The sequence below is a fragment of the Scomber japonicus genome, chromosome 3, assembly GCF_027409825.1.
Source record: "Scomber japonicus isolate fScoJap1 chromosome 3, fScoJap1.pri, whole genome shotgun sequence".
Lineage (NCBI taxonomy): Eukaryota > Metazoa > Chordata > Actinopteri > Scombriformes > Scombridae > Scomber > Scomber japonicus.
This window is the reverse complement of record NC_070580.1, coordinates 36,680,509-36,705,598: the sequence shown is the minus strand read 5'-3', so window position 1 is coordinate 36,705,598 and position 25,090 is coordinate 36,680,509. Positions and strand designations below refer to the sequence as shown.

The following is a 25,090-nucleotide window of genomic DNA, read 5'->3' as shown; positions in this document are numbered from 1 at the left end:
ATAAGATTCTGTTCCACAATTTAAAAAGAATTTTAATATAAGTTTTTTGTTTCTTTACTACGCTCTGCTCCCCTCTTATGCCATTCAGGAGGTGCCGTACTCGGAAATCAAAAGCGAGGGGAAGGAGGCTGACATCATGATCTTCTTTGCCTCCGGTTTCCATGGTGACAGCTCTCCTTTTGATGGTGAGGGGGGTTTCCTGGCCCACGCGTACTTCCCTGGCGCCGGCATCGGAGGAGACACACACTTTGACTCTGACGAGCCGTGGACGCTGGGCAACGCCAACCATGACGGTAAGGCATTATAAAAGTTTCTGCTTTTTTTCCTTCAGCTGAATTTGAATGAATGAACGAATGAATTAGATTCTGCTGTCCTCCGTCAAATGGCGAACTTCATTCAGACTGTTAATATAACTAAAGGTGTTTCTCTCACATCAAATCAAAGACCAGAACCTGAAGTTAGCCTCTTTTATAAACCTTACTTATCACCAGTTACAGTCCACATTACCAGCCTTTCTCGATTTATGGTCTCACCCAAAAAATTCATATAGCATATATTAAACCATGTATGTATTTGTACAAGCGACTGGTTGTCATCCATGTTTGTTTTGGTACAAAAACATTTGATTGTATGGTTCTTGCTGGATTTGTTGGGTCGTCTTTCTCTGGAACTCCAGTGGGTTGACAGCAGTGGAGTGTGGGATTACTCTGTCATAAGGTTTATGCTCCTTTTGACTGGTAAAAACTAAAACATTTGGTGCCAGTTAATTGAAACAGTCTTTATGTGGTCTGTCTAGTTTTTGTAGGTTTCAGCTTGTCATCAGGTGTCTGCATATATTCTTGACATTTCAAGTTCTTTATGTATATTCTGGGGCTCTACTAGAATTTTTTTAACATGATATCCAGTTAATGCTTATTTATCTTCTACTAGTTCTTTATGCAACCCCTCAGTTTAGCCTCTGTCTGAAACAGGCCGTTTTAGTTCCTGTCTCTTTAAAGCCTTTTGACCTTGGCAGCTTCTTGTGCCTGAATGTTGTTCATGTAAACAAACGAAATACCACCTGATTAAATTGTTTATTTTTTGCGTGAATGTATGTAGAAAAGAAACACTTGAACTGTGAAGATATCCTCAGTCGTCACTCCCTTATCTCTGAGCGCTGTGCTGTTTAGTCATTGGATGAAAAATTGAGGAGGAAAAAAAAGACTTTATAGTTTTTTTCCCCCCCATCTATTTTTTTTCCCTCTTCTTCTATCTCCGTTTGACAAATGACTTATGCCAGATTCCCTCTGCTTGAATAACTAACGTGTTGATAGAGGGAGTGAGAGATGAAGAGAGAGAGAGGGAGTGATAGAGGGGGAGAGCTTAGCAGAGAGAAGAGAATTAGCTTTGACAGAGGAGCTCTACATTTGCTGTACCACATTACAGGCAGTGTGTGAGTCTCACTCCAGTATGAACTGTTCCAGGAAATATGAAGCCGCTCAGGATGCTTGTATGTTAATGCATCATGGAGTCAATATATACAGCTTATACTCATCAGTTAGTCATCTGTAAGTGTCGGAATATGTGTGTTTGTGCACATATGCGGTTGCTGAGTTATCTTGCACACACCGTCACGAGCGGGTCTTTATCTCTAAAATCCCTCCACACACGCACAGTAATTGAAAGATTAGAGACAAGATAGTGACACGGCAAAGTTCTCAGACGCTACGAAAACTAATTCGTGGTATCAGCTTCAGAAGGGCGTCAGGAGGACAAACAAGCCACATTTTCACCTCAGCTTAAAACCTGCTGTTTTCTTCTTTCTGCCACAATTGAGGGACAGTTTTGTTTTTAGCTTGTTAACACCTGGAGGAGAGACACAAGAGACTGAAACAGTTATAATACAAACATTTGTCTTCTGTTCTGTCATGTTTTCAATCCTGCTTGGACCTGTACTTTAAGCTGTCATGCACTAATGGTTCATGCATCTTCTCATATATATATATACAGAGTACTGTGCAAAGGTTTTAGGCCCTTTAGATTCTTCTCTATAATCAGTGAGGTGTTTCATTGGTCCCAAAGTTATCTTGCAGCATGACAATGAACCCAAACATGCATCCAGAGTCATAAAGAGCTATCTTCATCAACAAGAGAACAAGGAGTCCTGCAGCAGATAGTTTGGCTCCCACAGAGTCCTGATCTCAACATCATGGAGTCAGTCTGGGATTACACGAAGAGACAGAAGCAGCTGAGACGCCCAAATCCACAGAAGAGCTGTGGCAATTTCTCTGCGATGGAGGAACAACAACCGACCTGCAGAGTACCTGAAAAACTGTGTGCAGGTGTACCGAGGAGAACTGCTGCTGTTTTAAAGACAAAGCTCACTACTAATACTGATTTAATTCAGGTTTCTGCTGTTTACTACGTTTTGGATCCAGTTAATTGATTTTTGAAAACATCCTCACTTCTGTTGCCTAAAACATTTGCACAGTACTGTATGTATATTTGTTCTTATAGATACTCGACATTATTACTCATGGTTATTCCTTCAATATAGCCTCCCGACCATTGTTTAGAAATGTATGCCTCCATCCAGTTAGAGGACAATCCAGCTGGCGTAATCATCATTTGTGATGTGAAAACATCTGAATCAGATTTCCACACAGCCAGAATAATAAAAAAAAATGTGTCCTGGTTTTAGTTCAGTTTTAAAATCTGAGTTCATTTTCTCTCCTGAAACTCTCCTCCTCTCCTCAGCTGACAGCGCTGTCAGTCTGCTCTGTGTCACGCTAATGTTTTTAGGTCATTTAGAGACAAGACTGTCACCCTGTGTTACTCTGTGTACAATGACAGTGAAAAAGAGGCAGTCAGTGTTTACATGCACCAGGTAACCAGGTTACTCAGCGAAACCAGGTCAAGTGGGGTAACTGGGGAATGTGTCTTCATGCACTGTAACCTGGTTACTGTCTGAATAAACATGCAGCAGATAAGTAACTAGATTTTAACTGATTAGTGATAGAAGATTCTGCTTTTTAAAATTATATAATTACATTTATTTTTTGCATGCGTATGTTGGAGCAGAATGACAGTGCAGTGAGAGACTGAATGAACATATATGTACAAAACGCATACATAAAATAATTACTAAATAGACATAAGTCGAATAAATAAGCAAATAAAATAAAAACATAAAGAGATAAAGTGAGCAGTGCAGCATATTATTCATAAAATCTCACAGACCGCGAGGCATTATTAAAGCATGTCCTTCAGGGTTATAATAAATAGTTAAAGTCATGATAAAAGAAGCAGGAAAAGTGTTATTAACAGTCAAATGTTCAGCGGTAGAAGGTGGTTTATATAGACACATCGCTCTCTCCCTTCATCCAGCTGCTCTGTGCTGCGGTTTCTCTGTCTGCAGTCTGTTGTTGTGCACTGATTAAAAAACCGTTATACCTTTTATAATATATATACCGTCATAAGCATCTGTTGGAAGCCAGGTTTCTCTAATTCCTTACAACAATTACAGAAACCAGGTTTCTCTTTGACCTGTCAGTTAAGAAATCAGCTCAGTGTAGACCAGTTACTTAAGCACACATAAACACACAATAATTCAGAAGACAAAATGTAGGTCAGTTCAGGGGCGTCTCCACTGATTATTCAAACATTTGCAGTACAACTGAGGTTGATAACAAAAAATAATGCAAATCACGTATTATTTCACATACATCTCCCTCATACAGTCTGGTAATTGTTACAGTTGCTCTGTATCACAAAGTTGTTCATATTCTATTCTTTTCCCTTCTTTGTTTTTTTCCCCTCCCAACAAGCTCATAATCCCACAAGAATGATGAATAATACCGCCTTAAATCCAGGTCATGACATTCGTCGCATCCCTGCTGCTTTAAGCAAAGTGCTGTCGCAGACATTAAGATCAATGAATGTAGTTTGTCATGTTTATGTATAAACAGCATGACTCTGTTTGCTCTCTAGTAAGCCCAAAAATGCAGAAGCTGAAGATAAACAAGAGGAAAGAACATAATCCTTGAAAAGGGCAGAGAGAGACTCACACTGCCAGTGTCCAGAATGAAACATTACCCATCTGTAAGTGTTTGAATTCTGGGTCTCAAATGACCTCTCACTAAACCTCAAATGCCATAAAAAAATGTGTCTTTGGTGGATAAATTGCTAAAGATTGCCTTCCACACTGGCTGGTAACATTTGAAGTCTCTGACATTTCAGTTTCACATTTTTAAAACAAGTGTGGGTCAGACTTTGCCCTTATACACACTTAAACTCATGCAAAGTCTTTATCCTGGTTGTCTGCTGTCAGGAGGCAAAGCTACATTCCTACAATGTACCAGATACTTTACATAGCTGCTATTTTTACTGGCGTATTTAAATCTGGACCCTTATGTCCGTTTTGTGCAACGCCTCCTGAGGTTCGATGCAACTGAAGAACTAAACAATACAGTTATGAAAACTCCCTAAAACTTTAAATTTTTAAGCTGCTTCTTTTGGCAGTGCAGTCCACCATTTGTTTTCATGATTTACAGACTTCATCCATTGTAGAAGTGACAGAGCAAGAGCAGAATAAATCTGTTCTTGTCCCCTAATTAAAAGAACATTTCACACAGGAACAGTTTCTAGATGTAGGTTTGAAAAAAGGGAGATCGGTTAACACAATGACAAAAAATGAGCTGTGTATTAATGATTTTGGCTGGAAAGAAAACAGTTCATTTTTTGCACCAGTGTGGTGGAAATTGTCTGAAAATAGTTAACACAAATAATAAATAATACACCCAACACTGCTGAGTTGAGGATTAAACAGGTATTATTGTACAATAAGTAGACAGGACCGACACAAAGCAAACTGTCCCTCTGTCTCACTATACAAAGACAAACGTACCTCTTTTATAGTGTTATAAGACAAAGAAAACGTTGATGATTGGTCAAACATACCCTGCTCTGACTCCTCGTTACTTCTACCTCCTCATTCGATCTGATGTCAGACTGGTTGTACATGCCTGCAAACATATCTTATACACACTCACTGGCCTCTTAATTAGGTACAGCTGTGTAGTCTAATTCAGATCATGTCACACATACATTTGAACAGTGAAATTCAGTCTTTGCATTTAATCCACCCTTAATTGTTTTGAACGATTAACAAGTGCAGGTTGGGTTTGAGCCTTGTCCCGGCCTGTAGTTTGGAAATACGGAAGCGATGCAGCAGTAACGTTTTGGATAACAAGCAGACATGGAGAAATAAACTAATAAAATAAACAGATTTAGCTCCAAAGCCAGATGTTCTATCCATAAGAGCAAAGTTATTTACATTACGGAGTATGTCAAGTCTCAAATACCAGCTGATACAGAGAGACCTCTTCCTGCTCGTCAATGGCGCGCATGTGTGCGTGAGAGAGCGTGAGCATGTGAGTGAGGAAAGAGAGATAGACTTTGTGTGTGTGTGTGAATGTAACTGGTTCCTAAATTATATCGTAACTCATAGCAGATTTTTGGAGCATGCACTATTTCATTGTTCTGAATTGTTTCAATAATAACAAACATACATTTGCATAGAGCAGCATATGTATCCTCTCCCATGTTAATAGGATTATTAAAAACTTGAAAAATATACCTTTAAAGTACATTTAGAAAAAAAAGGAAAAAAAAGCGATTAATCACGACAATCATGTGATTAATCGTGATTAAATATTTTAATAATTTATTTGACATACACGTCATACAAACAGTCACACATCCCCGTGACAAAGGAAATTTGGGCCTTAAGCCATAAAGTATTTGCTGGCTCACCACGTCCTGCCTTATTTGGAGCCAGGAACCTGAAGACCACCAGACCCTTTAATGTAATCAATGAAAGTGTTCCTCAGGACACAATTACAGGGTCAAAGCAGTGGTCATACATCCACAATTATATCTAAAATGATAAACCAACCATTTGTTTCTTCTTTACTTTTATACCAGTGCTTAGCAGATAAGCCAGAAAGTTAATTTCAGATGCCACTTATACACATTTGTGTTAAAAATGAATGTTTCAGCGGGACTACCACCCGAGTGGAACCTAGCAGACTCTGTGGACATGTCAAACTGGGATTGCTTGAGAGACAGGTTTCATTGCAGCAATATCAAACATCATCTTTATCACTGGTGCGCAGACGACTACAGGGGAGAACATGATAGAAGAAGCCGTTATCGTCGCCGCGGGGAGCCAAGTCAGACTATAGACCAACCACAAGGGGAGAGGCAGACAGAGAGAGAGAGCCTGCTGGGAATTCCCTCAAGACGTGGTACATGAAGTGAACGTCTTGTGCTGTAAAATCATCTTTATCTTTTCCTGCGACATGGAAGAAAGGGATGCGCAGGGAGGGGAGAGATAAAGGCTGGTGGAGGGAGGGCTGCAGTGACAGAAAGAGATAAAAAAAAGAGGAGGAGAGGGATGACAGGAACGGCAGCATACAGAAAAGTGTGTGTGAAGGTGTGTGAAAAGAGAATAGCTAAATCTGAGAGACACAAGTACAGAGCAAAATAAACAGATTAATAAATCAGTGATAAACCAATATCGATTTTTCTGGTGCAGCAATATCCAGTTCTTTTTATCCACTCTTAGTCATTCCACCACTTTGATACAAACCTTAACCTTTATGTAAAGATGGACATGAAGATAACTGAACAGCATCACAGACTAACTATAGCTCAGTTTCGCTGTGTCTTTGGTCTTTTTCATTGTGTTTACATTGGGGAGGCTTTGTTCAGACAAGAGGGGCATGTTGAGAGTTTTGAATGTTTTTTTTTGTTAGTTTTTATTCCTTAAACTGAACAAAAAAAAGCACAAAGTGGCTCTTGTTTTCTGTTTAATCACTTGATTTCTGCTGTGAAATAATCTTAAAAAGCCCTTCTCTTTCCCTTTCCTCCTCCTCCTTGATCCTCCTCATCAGTTTGTTTTCTCTCTCTCTCTCTCTCTAGGTAATGATTTGTTCCTGGTGGCGGTCCATGAGTTGGGTCACGCGTTGGGTTTGGAGCACTCCAACGATCCCAGCGCCATCATGGCTCCTTTCTACCAGTACATGGACACACACAACTTCAAACTGCCTCTGGACGACCTGCAGGGCATACAGAAAATCTACGGTAAGGATCCAAGAACACATTTCCACCATTTTGAAGATAACTATTATTCAGGAAACCTTCATCAGAGTAATATTCTTTTAAGTAGTCATAATTATACTGATACTAGTTGAAGAAGGGCACTGCTTATGTTTTCCATGCATGAGATGGTTTTTTCACCTCATGTTTACAATGTGCCAACTTTTTCAAGACGTATATAAAAATCCTCCCTGAAAGTCAAAATCCAGCCTGCTCAGACTTTAGCAGGCGTTACTTCTAGTTCCTCATTAAACTGCCGTCAGATTGGTTGCACATGCCCACAAATGGCCATCGCTCCATATCCATGGTCGTTTAAGTTATTTTGGGTCCCATAAGGAGACAGGAGCTAAAAGACAGAGGTTGAACTGACAGAAGATAAACAATAGAATATAGATATAGAGCTGGAAATGTCCATGATACATCACCTTTAAGGATTATAACTTTAAATTTTGGCCTCGCCTGCTGTGAAACTGTGACGGCCTGAACGCTTGACTTCACTTGAGCCCTGAAAGCAAAAACATGCAAAAGCAAGAACGCACCTTGAATATTAATTATTAATCATTAAGCTCAGAGTGCGTCTGAATTATGAAGAACTGTTATCCAGTGTCCAGCAGCAATTTATATTAATCGTAATCTGTGTTAGGCTCATAATTAATAATAAACAGTGTTGGATAACCTTTCCCTGGAAATAGAAACATTTTTAAAACTATGGTCTGTTGTTTTGTGTCGACACCAGGGACACTTTGTTCCATCTCAGAGAAGATAAGATTTCAGTAAACTCTGTTTTTTTTTTTTTTTTTTACTGAAACAGAACAAAGAAGAGCGATGGCCTGTCAGCAGCCGACACATTTCCTGACACGCTTTCTGTCTCCTCTGAAATAATCATGACAGCTTTTGTTGTAATGTATTGTAACATTTATTGTCAGAGGCAAGAAAAAGAAAGTCTTTCCAAGAACATTAATCATTTCATTTGTATTGATAACTATGTGCAGAATCTGTTGCATTTATTCATCTGGTTTAGTTTATTGTGAGGTTCATAGCAGGAAGGTTATCTTTTTCCTTCAGAATAAAAGAAGGATCTTAACTTTAAAGGTCATGACACACGGGTGACATTTTGAGTCAACATCGGAAGGGAAAACTGGCTGAAACAGTGCGGTCAACAGTATTTTTCCACTGTGCTTGTGTTCAGTGTGGATAACAAAGCCTGTTATTTTATCTGCTGTGAGTTCATCCTTTTTGCCTCGCTGCTCTGTCTCTCAGGCACCTGAAAATACCAACCATCCACTCTCAGTGAAGGGCTTTATTTCAAAATGCTGGTGTGCAGGTTTCTATTCATCCAACAAAAAGAGCAGCAAGCTTTGTGAGGATAGATTTATTGTTCTTCTTGTAATATAGGCTGCAGGAATGGGCTGTAATTGTCTTTTATATATAAATCATTTACGATTAAAGCCTGTTGTTTGTGGCTTTAGAAGAAAATTATTGGTGCGTCATACTATGGAAACAAACTCTGACTCTGAATGCTTCTCCTTTTATCTGTCCAGCTTCAGCACTGTGCTCTGTACTCAGCAAGAAATGATTGCACCTGAAAATGAATCACAGAAAAATTACTCATGTTGTCGATCTCTTCGTGTGGCGTCTCTGAAGATGTTACATAAAAACTTGTGTTTACACAACTAAAATCAGTCAATAACAGTGTGACTCATGTTGTTGTGGATCTTTGTGTTCCCAACCAAACTGAATCGCCTCATGTAACCAGAAAAACAAACTGAAATAAATCCCCACAGTGGAATGATTCATGTGTTTTTCCACCAGGAATCCCCACAGCCATGCTGGAGCCCACCAGGCCGTTACCCACCTTACCTTCTCGACGGACGCACTCCACCTCCGAACGCAAGCATGACCGTCATTCTCGACCGGCGCGTCCGCCCGGCGACCGACCCGCGCTGCCCGGCAACGGCAAACCCAACATCTGTGACGGCAACTTCAACACCGTGGCCTTCTTCAGACGAGAGATGTTCGTCTTCAAGGTAAGCGGAGACACAGGCTTGAAAGTCATCCATTCATTATCTGTACTGATTGATAACTGAGACATTATGAGACATTGGACCTCATGCAAGAAGCCATATATGAACACACTCCCTCTTATTTTCATTCGTCTACGATTTGCTCTTATTTTGTTAGTACTCATTGATTTGTGGGATTTTCACTGTTCACAACTAAAGGATAGCATAAGTTTTCCATTTGAGGAACATAAAAATATGCATGAATATCAGTTAATAAAAGTTAGATTATGTTTCAGAGTAATTATTACAACTGGATTATTGAATTTGTGGCTCAATGAACCCCTGAGCACTGATTCAGAACAACTAGAAACAATACAGCTGTGTCATTTTGAAGGTGAAGCAGGACTCTCAGGACTCCTGCTGCTGAAAAATTATCAGGAGTTGGTGTTTTATTTTGAAAATTGACTAGATCCAGGCTGCTGGTTGCTACTGGAACACCTTCAGTATGCAGAGCATTCATTTCAGCAGCCTTTATGTCTGTCAATTTCTTATTTATGTCACATTAAGGCTCGGCAATGTCACCTAAACTCATTATCACCATTAACTGTTACATTTATCTCTATAAATCAGATGATAGCTTATTAAATATGGTTGTGACCAGTGTAGCTCTTATTAATTAATTATACTGAGCATTGAACTGGATTATGACTATATGACATATTTATTTACCATATTTGGTAATTAATAACATTTTTAGGTATTTCTTTACTCTTTAGGTAACACTTGTATGACTTCTGTGCACAGTTCAGAGAAATGAACTGTGATCTGGGAGAAGAAAAATCAACAAGCCAGGATATTTACTGTCAGTGAAATTTATTTTAGCCGTGATACTTTTCTGCAGCAGATGTTCCAGCACTCAAATGTATCAGCGTGGACAGAAATAGCTCTGGTAATGCTCTTGATATGCTCATTTGTCGGTAATTGCAGAAAATGCAGGAAAAGCTGGAAAAACACTGAAGGAGAAGCAGACGAGGTTGGTTTAGGGGTCAGTGCATCCAACAGGAAAATCAAATAAGTTAAAATCTTATATTGTAAAAGAATCCAGGCTGCATTTTCCTGCTAAAGCTGGACGGCAGATAATCGTGTTTGGAGGAGAAGCTCCTGTTCTGTTCTGTGTGTAATTAACGGGTGTTAGCTGCGACAGACGGTGAGTCATACGGCCGTGGGTTGCTATATAAAACAGGGTGACACCGGGGGATTTAGATAAAGCTTAATTGAACATTAAGTGGAGAGGACGAGGGGGCCTGAGCGGCTGTGAGAGAGGTACGGCCGAACTGGTCTCTCCAACGCTGGCAGCTTTTTTTTCACAGGTTCGATTCCCGCCGGAGCTGCCAGGGCTTAAAATGTGTGCTCTGATAGGACTGTGAGGCTCCTCAGATGAAAGATTCAGCCCAGTGGCATATGGTACCATCCAGCCTCTGATCACTAGACATATGCCTGCAGTGTCGTTAGTAACACACTGATGCAGCTTTATTACCGCTATCATGACAAAACACACACACACACACACACACACACACACACACACACACACACACACACACACATACACGCAGAAGGCCTTTACATGATGAGATGCTCATGTGTTCATGTAAAATATGCTGCCGCCAGCTACTGTGTGTGTGTGTATGTCAAACAGGGAGATATTATACGTGTGTGTGTGTGTGTGTGTGTGTGTGTAAGAGAGAGAGAGTTACGCACTGAAAAGAGGAAGAGAAATTTGACGTTTCTGATCGTTAAACTAAATGTTACAAAAGGTCATAAGCTTGTCTTTCTTTCTTTCTTTTTTCTTGTCTTTCTCTCTTTCTTTTTCTTTCTTTCACTTCTCTTTCTGCTCACCTGTTCATACCTCTCTGTCTCTAGTGGATTCTCATCTAGCCGCCAAACTGCCTAAATTGTCTCATTCACCTCTCTTCCTGTCTGTCTCAGTCTGTTTCCCATCTGTCTGTTTTTCCCCCATCTGTCTCTCTTTTCCATCTGTCTGTCTTTCTGTCCTTTTACTCAATATGATGATGTGAGGATTTTGCTGTTGTCTCACTATCGAGCAGCACCTACCACATCTGGATGCTGAAGCCCCTTTAAGTGTCACAGACGGCTGCCAGCTGCTCCAACTGAGTCCTGTTGAGAAAGCCTCAACTTCTCTTTAAAGTACTAAATCAATCATTGTTTTCAACGAGTCATTATGGTCTCAGTCACTTAGTTCAGGCCCTCTAATAAGTGTGCTTTTGGAAGTTATGGCTCCCTTAATAAGATTTTTAAGACTTGTAGTAGCTTTGCTGTCTGCTGTGTGGAAACTGCAGGCTGCTGTGAGGACTGAAACATGAGCAGGTGGATTAAAGTAGACGACAGTAATCAAAGGACTGATGTTTTATCGGCTTTATCTTGGACAACAATATCGATCCTTTAAAATATGCACATATGTTCCTGTAAAAGACAAGACAGTTTGGAGCAAACAGTTAAAATGTGGTGATGGATATGATGATGACAGAGTGATTTAGGTAAACGTGGAAGATGTGAATCATCTCTTAAATTGCTTTGGGTTGTTTGTGATTATTTGTGCTTCTTTTTGGACCCTCTGTGTGGTTACCAACAAAAAGGTTGGTTATATTAAATAAATCAGTCCTTTGTCTGGGCTGTCACACAATGACTGATAACTGATTATAACAAAGTAGAAACTTGTTTCCTATTCCAGTTATTAGTCTGTCATAAAAAAACACTTGTAACATCTGTTCATATGAGTGGAGGAAAGATGATGAAACAATTTAGAGAAGGAGTGATTCAGGTAAAGGTGGGAGAGTGAATTATCTCTTAAAGGGATTATTTTCAGCCTCCACGGCAGCAACAGAAACAATACAAACTGTACTATTCATACTTCCAGCTAATCAGAGTAAAAAAGGAAAGAAAGAGAATAGGAGGCAGTGTTTTCCCAGATGTCGTGTATTCCTGTGTGGTTTGTTAAAACCAGATTCTCTGTCATAATCTGAAGAGCTAAGATTCAGAGCTGCTGTCAAACACTTAATGACTTCTTACACTCTGAACGCAGAGCTCAAATAATACATTTCATCAGCTCCGTAATTGGTTTGACTCTGTTTGAACCTAATTACAGGATGTAATTATCTTTTTCTCTTTAGCCCCGATGGCCAGAAGCTGACTTATAGACTGATGTTACTGTAAAGATAGTCGGAGGAAAAGACTGTTTCTGTTTGTCTCTCTGAGGTAAACAGATGTACTGTCAATTATTTTACTGTTTTCCCTCGTTGCTTCTCTTTGTCTCTATTCTGTTGAAATAATGTTGATACACACATTTGTACAGACCTTTTAACTCCTCATTAAGACAGAATGAGCGCTGGCGAGCATGTAATCAAACATTTACATTTATTAAAGCTTTTATTTACAGTTAATGTTCAGTGAACACATCTCCTGTCGACTTTATATTCTGAAAGTTCTTCAGCCAGATAGAAAATATAAGACAGATGCAAACACCCTGTTTCCAATCTGAATTAACTTCATGGTTGGGGGAGTTTGAGACAAACATGAGAGCAGAGTAATTCTCCAAAAGCTTTGATTTAAAAGAGTTTTTACTTTAAAAGAAGTGTGGTGGATTACAGCTTAGAAATGAAGAGATTTAGTGTCTTGTGTTGAAATAAATGATATTTCAGAGGCTTTTTCATCCTGCAATGTGTCAAATTTGGGGTAGAAACTAGGCCTGCACGATATCAGCAAAATGTGCGATGTGCGATCACACTGTTCAATATTGCGATGACGATATGACTTGCGATAAATAAGAAAATATTTAAAGTTTGCATACAGTTCCTGTCTCTTTCAGATTTTCAGCTTTAAAAGATTCCCTGCTTTTAGGTACCTTAAAACACTGAATAGCTGATTGTAATTACCGCAAATTCCGGACTACAGAGCGCACCTGATTAAAAGCCGCATGCTCTAATTTTAGAAAGAAAATCAATTTTGTACTTGTACAAGCCGCGCCGGATTTTAAGCCTCAGGTGTCCCACGTTGTAATATGAGATATTAGCTATGGTTGGTCTGGCGATGCCTGACAGCCATCACGCAGTTATTGTGTATTAGGCCTATTTTATCATTATTAAGGCAAAAGAACTCAATTTATGTCCATGGACATTGTAATGAATAGGATATATGCTTAATATTAGTTTGCATACAGCGTGCTGCATGGACTTCAATACATCTGCTGCACCGCTGCTATCACAATTATGAAATGCTAAGTTTCTACAGTCTGTGACTGTGACCCTCATAAAAGTAATATTTTACAAATCTGCATTATATAAACTAACGAAATTCGTTAAAGTAAGTAATTTGGCGACTTCTAAGTCATTAAACTAAGTCTTACTTTTACTGGAGTAATCTACCTCGTTGGCACCTGTCATTGTACGTCTTGCTTTGAATTAAAACTTACCTACTGAGTGAACTCTCCTGTTCTCTCCTATGAACGAGTCGGACGACAACGTGTATCAACCATGAAGCAAAGTGAAAAAATAATAAAGTACGTAACAGCCGCATCATATGCTTTTCTTCGAGTATTTTCCAGGTTGATGAGAATGAGTACAAATGACTGATTTACAATAATAAAGCGTGCTTGATTTATCACACAATTTCATTGGACCTCTGTGAACTACTCATCAATTTTATTGGTCTACTGTTACAAGGCAAAATGTTTTGGACGCCACGAAAAAAAAAAAAAGTGTGCGTGGCCAATTTATCGCATTACAGACCAGTAGAAACCCTGAATTTTGACAATGTTTTGGCACAAGTGTTACATAAAGTGTTGATGTCAGCTGTGATTTGGCCCAAAAAGACTTTTTCCCATAGACTTACATTGTGAAAGAGACGTGTGTAAACTTTTTTTAGGGTCCCTTTCTGAATTTGAGCCATTCAATCTGATCACATTTTGAATGTCTAGAAGAGCCGAATCATTTTGTCCCCTATCCCCCAGATATGCTGCGGACACTAACTCTGGTTCAGTGTTAAAGCACAGACTATAGAACAGGTGTACATAGAGAATATATACACATTCTGTGTAGATCAGCTCTTTTCAAACTCAAGACTCATTACCTGCTCAGAAGCATGCAGGTGTGTACTTTGGTATAGAGCTGAGTAGAAAGACAAAATATTTTATTGGTGTCCTTGTGGGTCAGTTGGCTCAGGTTCATAATTGTGATGGTCTGGACTGTTTAACACAGGAACTCTCCAACATATCACCCCACATCATATCAATAGACCTGTCACAATAACTACTTCTATTTGACGATATATTGTCTCTGAAGTAATCACGATAAACGATATTATTGTCATTTGAAGATGATTTTAAACCACTGATATAATGATTATATAATAGCATTATAATGTAAGAGGGGATTAGAGAGTGGCTGCTACTCTTGTGTAAAACACAGACTACCATTATGGTTGGAGAGTTATTTATTCATCCATATGTAGACATGATGATGCTGATAATTATACTATTGTACAAGGTGTCAATAAGGTAATTATTGTGACAGTCTTATCGCTCACTGTTTATATATAAAAGTAGAAATCCCCACAAATCATACAAAATACAAAAAATAGGTAGCAGTGAATTTGTCCTGCATCTTTTTCTTTTGCATCATGTGTTTAAAGTTTTATTTACATATAAAGTAAAAGTCAGTTATAGCTGTTAATATATATTAATTTACAGTTACTCACTGTTATTATTATAATCACATGTAGAGCTGCAACAATTAATCAATTAATCGATTGACAGAAAATTAATCTGCAGCTATATTGATAATTGAAATATTATTTTAGTAATTTTTTAAGTAAAAATATCAGATTCTGAGAGATGATGATGATAAAATGAATATATTTGTATTTTGGACTGTTGGTCAATTTAAAGATGCTTGACTCTGAAAAATTATTGCATATTAAGCAGATTAATCAATAAAAAAAAAATTAATTGTAGATAAAAGAAAGAGAATTGTTTTAAGTGATTTTGTGAATACATGAAATATCTTCAGGACTTTGATGGACATTTCCTAAACTGTCTAAAAAGAAAAGAGTGGTATGTTTTATCTTTCCTTTTCGGTCTCCTCAGAGTGCAGCGACACTTACTGTATGAAGATGTTGGACTTGTGCTGTGAAGGAGTTTACGACCCTAAAAGAAACACCAAAGACCTTTTGTGTGACTTCAGAAATGCATCATTATCATCGATCAGAAAAAGAACAAGGCTGATTTCGTTTTCCTTTAACTCCAGTACGGGGGGGGGGCATATTAGGACCTAAAGAGCACTGAGAGCCAGTGGGCGTTTGAAAGGAGACACTCATTATGGGATGTTTCCTCGGTGAGAAACACTCACGGTTTGTTTTGCTCGATGTGAAGCATCGATTTTCTTTTTTTCTGTTTGGGTTCAGACAGAAAAGCATTAGTGGCCTGTGGATGATGTTTGATCATTTGAGATGGTGTGTGTAAGTGTGTGTGTGTGTGTGTGTGTGTGTGTGTATATGTATATGTGTGTGTGTGTGTCTGTCTCTGTGTGTGTGTGTGTGTGTGTGTGTGTGAGAGAGAGAGACAAAGAGAAAGAGCTCATGCATTTTTGAGTGTCAGTGTGTCTTTGTGTCTCTGTGTGAGTCTGCACCTGTCTGATAGTGTGTGTGTGTGTGTGTGTGTGTGTGTGTGTGTGTGTGTGTGTGTGTGTGTGTGTGTGTGAGATTCAGCGGGGACTGTGTTTGGCTGTGTCCTAGATTCACTGAAGCCAAATGATAATGAGCTAAGATTGATGCTTGCCTTCTTCTCCTCCTCTCCTTCCTCCTTCTTCTTTGCTTCTCTCATCTCTTTTTGTTTTTCTGCTTCCTTTCCTTTCCTTTCTTTTTCTTTTGTTTTTACATCACTTTCCTCCTGCCTTCCTTTACTTCCTCCACATACCTTTCATAACCTGACTTTTTCTTATTTTCATCTTTGGTTCTTTTCTCTTTGTCTCTTCGGTTCTTTCTCCTCTCATCCATTATTTCTCTCTTTTTTCACGCCTTCCTCTCCACATTATTCCTATCCCCATTGGTGGGGTGTAACTAAGTACATTTACTGAAGTCCTGTTCTAATGTTGGATGTTAAGTACGGACAAAGTTGAACTTGAGTTGAACGTGTGTAGAAATGCTGCCTGCAAGTGAAAACTCTAAGTTTCATACAGACTGAACTGAGCGGCTGCATGAAGGACCAGTAGAAGATAAATAAGGAATTTTTAACTGGAAATCATGCAAAGATATTCCAGTAGAGACACAGAATATAAATAAAGAGCAGAATATATCCCCTTTAATAATTTCTAACCACTTTACTCCTTAACTTTGTTTGTTTTTCATTGTCGCCTCTGGAGCTGGAGTGTCTCGTCCATTTTCTCTGTAATTGGTCCATTTAACCTTCACAATTACATGTTCTTTTTAGGGAATTATAGGAAACTATGAGACCTGTGAAATAAAGTGTTGCTGAGATTTTCTCTCCAGAGTAGGGCTGCACGATATTGTAAAAAACGAACATTGCAATTTTTTTCAACCCTGTGATATATATTGCGATATTAAAACACGTGTTCTGTGTCGGCAGTTCCTTTCATCTGTTGCCACAACGAGAGGTAACACAACTAACAAAGGCTTCAAAATGTTTTTTTTGTTTTGGACGACATTCAGATCTGGCTTTGCATTCGTCACACTGAGCTGTGTGGTGCCGACGGAAATGGTCAAACAAGTTAATTAGGTTACCTCTCGTTGTGGCAACAGATGAAAGGCACTGCCGACACAGAACACGTGTTACCGAAATAATTCCAGATAACGTTGCTTTTCTTTTAGGCATCAAGTCTTCATTTTCTCTTGTTCATTGCTCATTTTACAATCGTTGTTGTTACCGGCAGCGTCAGCGACTCACTCCATGTGCGGGATGGGGGGGGGTTGATTGGCGGCTGTCAGGGTAGTCTGCTTGGCAACTGAGTAAAGAACGAATGTGATAGGTGGATCGCTGACCAGCACACGCAGAGTCTACATGCAGTGTATATCAGTCAGCTACCCTTAAAATCAGATGAGCTCATTCGCCTCCTACATCGCAGGCTCTGCAATGTGAATATCACCATGACGATACTCAAGCGATATATCGTGCAGCCCTAATCCAGAGCACCTCTAACTTCAAGAAATGTTTGTTTATTTCTCAAAAATGTTCCTGTGATGGCAAGGTCACTGTTTGGGAGTGGTAATGTCTAATAACTAAGTCTATTATTAGATATTAGAGCAAATATTCAAAGATAATTTGCAGAATAAAGATAATGTCCCATATTATTCTGGACATTGACATTGTTAAAAACATCCACGAGGAGGACAGGTTGTGTGAGCTTTACAAACTTAGAGAAGTGAAGTAAAATATATGGTGAATATTTGGAGCGCTGATGAATAAAAGAAGGAGTGGAAGGTTGAATATTGCAATAAAATGTGTTTGTTCATTCGTGGCTCTCCTGTAACTCACAGTGATACTCAACTTTTCACTTGGTTGTGTTGCAGGACCGATGGTTTTGGCGTCTGAGGAACAACAAGGTGCAGGAGGGTTACCCCATGCAGATCGATCAGTTCTGGAAAGGCCTCCCACCTCGCATCGACGCAGCGTACGAGAGATCTGATGGAAAATTTGTCTTCTTCAAAGGTAGGAAGAAAAAAACCCACTAATCATACATTTGCATCAGTACATCACATCTCAGCCTGGATCTAGGGCCTCATGGTTAAAACTGTGTCATATTTGCAAGTCAAACTGGCATCGCTAAAAAAAAACCCTGACTAAATAGTATCACTGTGCCAACAGTGTGCTAACAGATGGAGGAAGGTGCTAAGAGTGAGGAACTGGGATCACACACTTTTTGGCATCACTACATGTTCCTTAAGAACCCAAACAAAGAGAAAATGGCACTGACATCTTTCTCACTTTATCTGGATCTAGATGTTTCCTTTGAGTCTATTTTAGCTCACTGATTTGCAGGTTCAATCAGTTAAACGATCCATGTTGTGAAAAATGTCTCTGTTACCGGTACTATGTTTCTGTCACCTGCCTCGGAGCTCGTCGGGGTTAATTAGTCAGACATTACTTAATATCACATTAAAAAGCAACTGGCTGGGCAGCAACGTTTTCACATTCCTCTAAAAGTCTCATGAAACTGCTTTAAGTCAGATTCAATAAACTCTAAACTAGTAAATCTTGGTTCTAGGCTGATGAATGTCACCTTCATCATCATCATCATCATCAGTAACAGGCTTCTTGTTCTGCTCCATCTGTGGTCAAGTTTCATTCAGAGAATCAGCAGATAATCACACATTTATCAATGTCAGCCGTCGCATTAGAGGAGCTGAAACATTTAGAAAAAATGAATCCATCAGAGCAGCGGCACTGTGACGGAAATAAAAAGAGAACGTTTGACATGACGTTAGATGATAAAAAACGACATGGTTTATTTATGATGTGGTCATGTGACAGTCGCAGAGATATTAGAGGAGACAATGTTATATTAATATTAAATTAGTTTTTATCAACAATGGTACAATATACACATTTTCATACAATTAATTTATTTTTCCTTTTACAGCTGTGCATAGCCTTTATACATTATATATACATACAGATTTAAATATTAAGCAAGAAACACAATACAATAAAATAAATACTTTTAAAGGTTTTTTAAAAGTCATTCCAGCCATGTAGATAGATGAAAGAGGTCCCGGTATTTATAGCGAAAAAATAACAACATATATAAATGTATAATAAAATAAAGAACATCTACACAATAAATAATAGATAAATAATATTTCAACTCTAAATTAATTCAGATTAAGACATTATAATTCTCAGTCAAATGTGTTTTTCTCCACATCTGTTTATGACTCGTCTGACTTTGTAATTTTCCTTTTTACCTTTGAGAAAATATTCCGAGTACAAGAAAACTGATGAAAACCACATTTACTAAAATCAATTAGTTGTTCATTAATCGTCAGCTATTTGGATAATTGATTGAATGTTTGGAGTCTTTTTTTTTAATGTCAACATTTTCTGACTCCAGCTTCTCAAATTCTGATTTATTGAATCCTGTATGACACTTAGCTTAATATGTTTGAGTTGTGGATAAAAGAAGACATTTCAGTACATTTCAGTCATTTGGGGCATTTTTCACCATTATCTGACCAAACAATCAATAATGAGCATAAACATTAGCAGTTAGACTTGTACATGCCTCTTAATAACAAGTCTGATTGTATGAGTGCTTCATGCATGAGGCCCATAGCATTTTGGGGTTTTAAGGTTTTTTGTATGTGTATGTATACGTAAGCACGATCTTGCAAAGCTGCTTCAAAATCAACACATTTTTTATCTCACAATCTTCATCGGGAAAAACTCAACGCAAAATCACAACGAGGGTGTTCAAATCTGCGTCTACCATCTGCTCCAGTGTTATTAGACTCTGTCCGACTCTCCGCGCTCCCCTCCTCCTCCTCCTGAAAATATATTTAATAAAGTGTGAAATAGAGAATGGTGAGGCGGCGGGGAGCAGCCGGCCTAAAGTAATAGAATTTCAGTCTATGTATGAAACCTCCCTCATCCCCTGCCTGCTGACTGGACTCACTCATCTCTACCTCTTTCTGTTTCCACCTCTCTCTCTCTCTCTGTCTCTTTAACTCACTCTTTCTCACTTTCTCCCTAACACACATACACACACACACACGGAAACACACACACACACACACATCTTCTGAAGGAGTGTCCTGCTATCGCGGCGAGCCAGGAGCAGATATTAATAGCTTTGCTCTCTCAGAGCTCTCAGCTGCCGTCACACACACTGAGACACATACAAACACACACACACACACACACTCTGAGACACATACACACACACACACACACACATATACACACACACACACACACACACACACACACACACACACACACATACACTCTGAGACACACACACACACACACAGAATGAGAGGAAGGATTTGTTGTTTGTCAGTGTGTTTGAGGCTGTTTTGGTTGCAGGTAATACTTTTAGCGTTTCTAGTTGAGAGGTAAAAACCATTTGGATGGTCGGGAGCTTGTTGAAGGTGGTGTGCACATCATCAGACAGCACTACCAATCATCCAGAGACTGGAAGACTTTAGATTAACTCATTCAAAATTAATTAAAGCTTCATGCTTTCTTTGTGCTATGAATGCGTATCTAACTTTTATCTTCTATCTTCAAAAGATACGTCTCCATTTTTCTCTGTTAAAACAACATTCACACACTCATATCTACACTGAAAGCACTGTTAGCTGCTGTCAAAACTGAGAGAGACCCCTTCTTAAAACACTTTCAATAGATATATAATTGTTAATAGATGTAATTCAATAGATATCAATAGATAATGGGGATTAAAATCAACACGCATATTTCTGTGCATACATTAATGCATAAAAAGCTAATATGAGATTTAAGCAGTCTGAGTTAAAGTCTATTTTTAATATAAAGATCTCTTTGCTGCAGCTCAGCAGATAAAAACGGTCAGAGGCACAAAAGCAAAGTTTTACAGTAAGGACGCTGACTTTGGAGGACACATGGTTGATTTGATTTATTTCTGAAGCTGCGCATTAGCTTCAGTTGAACCTCTAAATGCATTTTTGCAACAAAAAGGGATCTTTTCATGCACAGCAGGAACACACACAGGTACCAGCTTGAGGTGTAATGGTTCTGAAACACAAATGTTCATAGTCTCATGAGATCTACTACTGACCTTTAAGGCCCACTGTTTTTGGTTTTCACACATTTTCAAAGGGCCAGATTTGTCAAATGTTTTGTCCTCAAACACCCAGAATCTGTTGTTTCCTTTTTAATATTCCAGACTGTAACAATAAATCCAGATTACCAGTAGAAGTGGTGCCCAAAACTATGAAATAAAATATGATTTTCCTTGAAGGCGCAGCGCATAAGACTTAGTGGTATCTAGCAGTGAGGCTTTATACTGCAACCTATAAAATACCCTTCCTCTCCTCTTCCACATGTGCAGGAGAACCTAACAGCTGCTGCAAAAATCCCTCTTTACAAGTGTTTGGTTTGCCTGTTCTGGACTACTGTAGAAGCACGGTGGGCTCCTCATGTAACTGATTCTAAAGTAAAATACAGTGATTCTTATTTTCAGGTGATTACACACCAATGAAAACATACTTATGAGTATTATATTCCATTTCTGCCAATAGATGCCCCTAAATCTTACACACCATTCTTTAATATGCAACAGTAAATAGCATTTTTTGTATGTAACTCTTCAGTGCACAGACACAGGAGACACACACAGTTCTGTGAGTTATTATAATGATAAAAGCTTCACAGCATCTTCCAGCACCGTGTATCTTAATGCTGAGTCAAGCTTCCTTACAGCTGCCTGAAGGAAAGCTGTTAATGTCTGAAAAAGGATAAAATAAGGATTCTTTTAATCTTTGTTTTAATCTTTATTGTTCCTGTTGGATAAGAACAGACTGTTTAGCTAATTTAATAAGCTGATAAAGAGTTTTTATGGAGTATTGCTATGATTTAACAACCTGTATTTTATCTCTTGTGTGTTTTTTGCTTCCTTCCAAAAACAGCTGCAGATAATGTATTTAATCTAAATATAATAACAGTAATGGAAGCTAGTGTGTTTTAGTATTTAGTTTCAGTGAATTCAACTTTAATTTATACAGGCTATTTTTATGTTTTGACATGTTTTTGTCTCTTTTATTTTGTCTCCTGTGAACCTGTTAACACATTTCCTCTAAACTTAGCAGACAGATCAGATTTGTGCCAAAGAACAGTTGATTGGATTTTGGTAATAATGTGGATCTGGGATTTCAAACATTAGATAATTACTTATAAATAGTAAGACAGGTAAGGAAGACTTCAGAGTTACTCCAAAGACCTTTTTAACTGGTTATAAAACAGTCTCATCATGATGCCTCTATGTGACCTACATAAGCAGAGAGACCATCAGTGAGAATATTGGCTGTTTCTATAAAGTTATTCTAAATGTGCCATGAGGTCAGATTCCCCACGAAATCAGACAAAGTGATTTAGGGCACGCAGACCAGGAGAGTGAACATTACATGTAGCATGTACGTCAAGGTAGACTTGTTATCAGCTGAGAGAGAGAGAGAGAGAGAGAGAGAGAGAGAGAGAGAGAGAGAGAGAGAGAGAGAGAGAGAGAGAGAGAGAGGGAGAGGGAGAGGGGGAGAGAGAGAGAGGAGGTGTAGCGAGAACAAAAGAGTGAATCTGAGAAATAAAATGTTACTTTCTGATTTTTACGTTTGAAAGTACAAATAAATTCAACCCTGCAGGAAGGTGCTGCATTTCCAGATTTGGTATGAAAGCAGCCTGACATGTAACCCAGCTGTATGAACAGTACTAAAATTCACTTTGTTTCACCATAATCATATTACAATTATTCATCTTATAAAAAAATATTTTTAAAAAGTTGCATGTTTCTTTTACTTGCTTCCAAAACAAATGAACGTGGTAGCCAAGATTTTATGGTACAAGGCAGTGGTGCTCATGGGAAATGCAGTTTTTATTTGTGGAAGCACAGGGGGCGCTTACATCAACACAAAATGAAAGTTCTTTGTAGTATAACCGGAGTGATATCTGAGTTCTCACAGGTTTTAAATATGTGATATATATATATATTTATATATAATAGATAATAGAACTGAAAATATGTGTATTATCATTTAAGTGCTGACTCATTTCTTCTCACATCTTCCAGGCGATAAGTACTGGGTGTTTAAGGAAGTCACGGCCGAGCCGGGTTACCCTCACAGCCTGGTGGAGCTGGGCAGCTGCCTCCCCAAAGACGGCATCGACACGGCGCTGCGTTGGGAGCCGGTCGGGAAAACCTACTTCTTCAAAGGGGACCAGTACTGGCGCTACAACGAGGAGAAGCGCACGGCTGACCCGGGATATCCCAAACCCATCACTGTGTGGAAGGGAGTACCGGACGCTCCGCAGGGGGCCTTCATCAGCAGGGAGGGATGTGAGTATCTGCCTTCAATCACTCAAAGTGCCAATATCCACTCAGCTGTGGTATACAGGGTGTTAGTTAAGTATCTTAGAGGTCTACTTAATGACCACATTTCCTGTATTACATGATGGTAAATTTAAACTCCAGATCTCCAGAACTACATAGTCTGATCCACAGCATTTCATTGTTGAACATTTTTGATTTGACCATTTTTCTGCTGGAGTCTTGATATCACAACTCTTGTGTTCAGCTCTGTGGTTCTTCCCTTTGTGTCTTCCTTCCAAATCTAGCACAAAGGTTGTGCTTCCCTTATGGAAAATTAACTTGTATTTCTCAATGCATGTTTCTCACGTCAACCTTTCTTTATTTGTATCAGCTCGTTATTTTAGCTCAAACTTCACAACCTTGTTAACCATAGCAGGTAAGATAAGATAATCCTTTATTAGTACCACAATGGGGAAATGTAATATGTTACAGCAGCAAAGTGGACAGTAAGAAAAAAAGGGAAATAAAGTAAGTGAGACAGGAGAGGTGACCCGGGTCAGGTTGCAGTTACACCTACAGTGCAGCACTGTAACATTTAAATGAAAGTCTGTTATATTCCAGCCCTCGCCAAAGAGGTTCATTAAGACAATCACAGTTGTGTTTCACAGTATACAGTTTTTAATCTGCTGGCCCGATGAAAGCACACTTAGCATGCTCTCTCTGCACACCAGAGACTTCCACTGGCCAAGAAGATAACTTCTCGTTAGCTCTGTGCTAACTTCAATGGCAACATACTGCACACGCTTTCTAGTTTTATGTAGCATAAACTGCTCCCACAGTTTAGAAGATTTCAGTCGGATCATTTTCTCCACCTCTGCTGATAGCGGCTCCGCTCAGTTCTGTCTGCAGGTGAAGTAAAGCGCTCCGCCACATAGAGAGTGGCGCATTAATCATGCAACACAACGAATCAATAATGAAATTCATTTCCAACACTAAATAATCTTATTGATTTGTTAGTACAGCCCTAATTTCCACATCCAGCAGTTACTGATCAACATTATCATTCATTAGCTCATCATGTTTCTGTCCACCTGCTGAATGTAAGTCCAGTAGTCTCTCTCTTTTAGCTCTGTTTTTGCTCTCCACCAACTCCTGAGGGAAATATCTGAATGCTCCACTGTGCTGCAGATGCTGGAGCTGATTTCTGAACTCCAAACCTACTTTCTGCTATAAAATTGAATCCATCTACATTTCAAACGCAGAATAAATTGTTTTAATTTCTATTTTTTATCTTTCAACAAAGTGAGCTCAAGAGAAAAAATCCAGAGTTTTAAATAATGAGACAAGAAGTCAGTGAGTTAACCAGTCAGTCACTGAAGCTGCAGCACAGACCAGACAGACACGTTCTCAACACAGTGTTTATGTTACAGCAACATAACATGCCTCAAGTAAACGTGCCAGACACACACACACACACACACACACACACACACACACACACACACACACACACACACACAGCGTCCCCTAGAAGAAAAAACTGCCCATCATCACTTCTGCTTGTTGGATCGTGAACTCATGACCTTGTGGCTGCCTCTGAGGGAGTCGACAACACCAGAGTCAGAGCTGTGTGTGTGTGTGTGTGTGTGTGTGTGAGATCAGAGGCGGTGACATGGTTGGCTGGGTGTGGTGTCCTGGTGTTAGATGAGAAGCTGTCCTGCAGGGACTTTCAAGTGAGTGTGTGTGTGTGTGTGTGTTAAAGCTGCAGACATCTGATATTTAAGGCTGCAACTAACGATTATTGTCATTATGAGTTATGAATCTCACTGTGAAAAGGTTGCAGGGTCTGTTTCAGTGTTT

At 39.1% G+C, this 25,090-nt stretch overlaps 1 protein-coding gene across 1 annotated transcript in view; it reads left to right on the top strand.

The window, feature by feature from the left end:
* The window catches only part of mmp24 (matrix metallopeptidase 24), a 69,142-nt gene that overhangs the window by 38,902 nt on the left and 5,150 nt on the right, over positions 1-25,090 (top strand). The window contains exons 5-9 of the mRNA XM_053315840.1: positions 89-293; positions 6,964-7,125; positions 8,953-9,167; positions 17,742-17,880; positions 22,991-23,257. Of these exons, the coding sequence (XP_053171815.1) occupies positions 89-293; positions 6,964-7,125; positions 8,953-9,167; positions 17,742-17,880; positions 22,991-23,257 (988 nt within the window). The remainder of the gene's footprint in view (positions 1-88; positions 294-6,963; positions 7,126-8,952; positions 9,168-17,741; positions 17,881-22,990; positions 23,258-25,090) is intronic.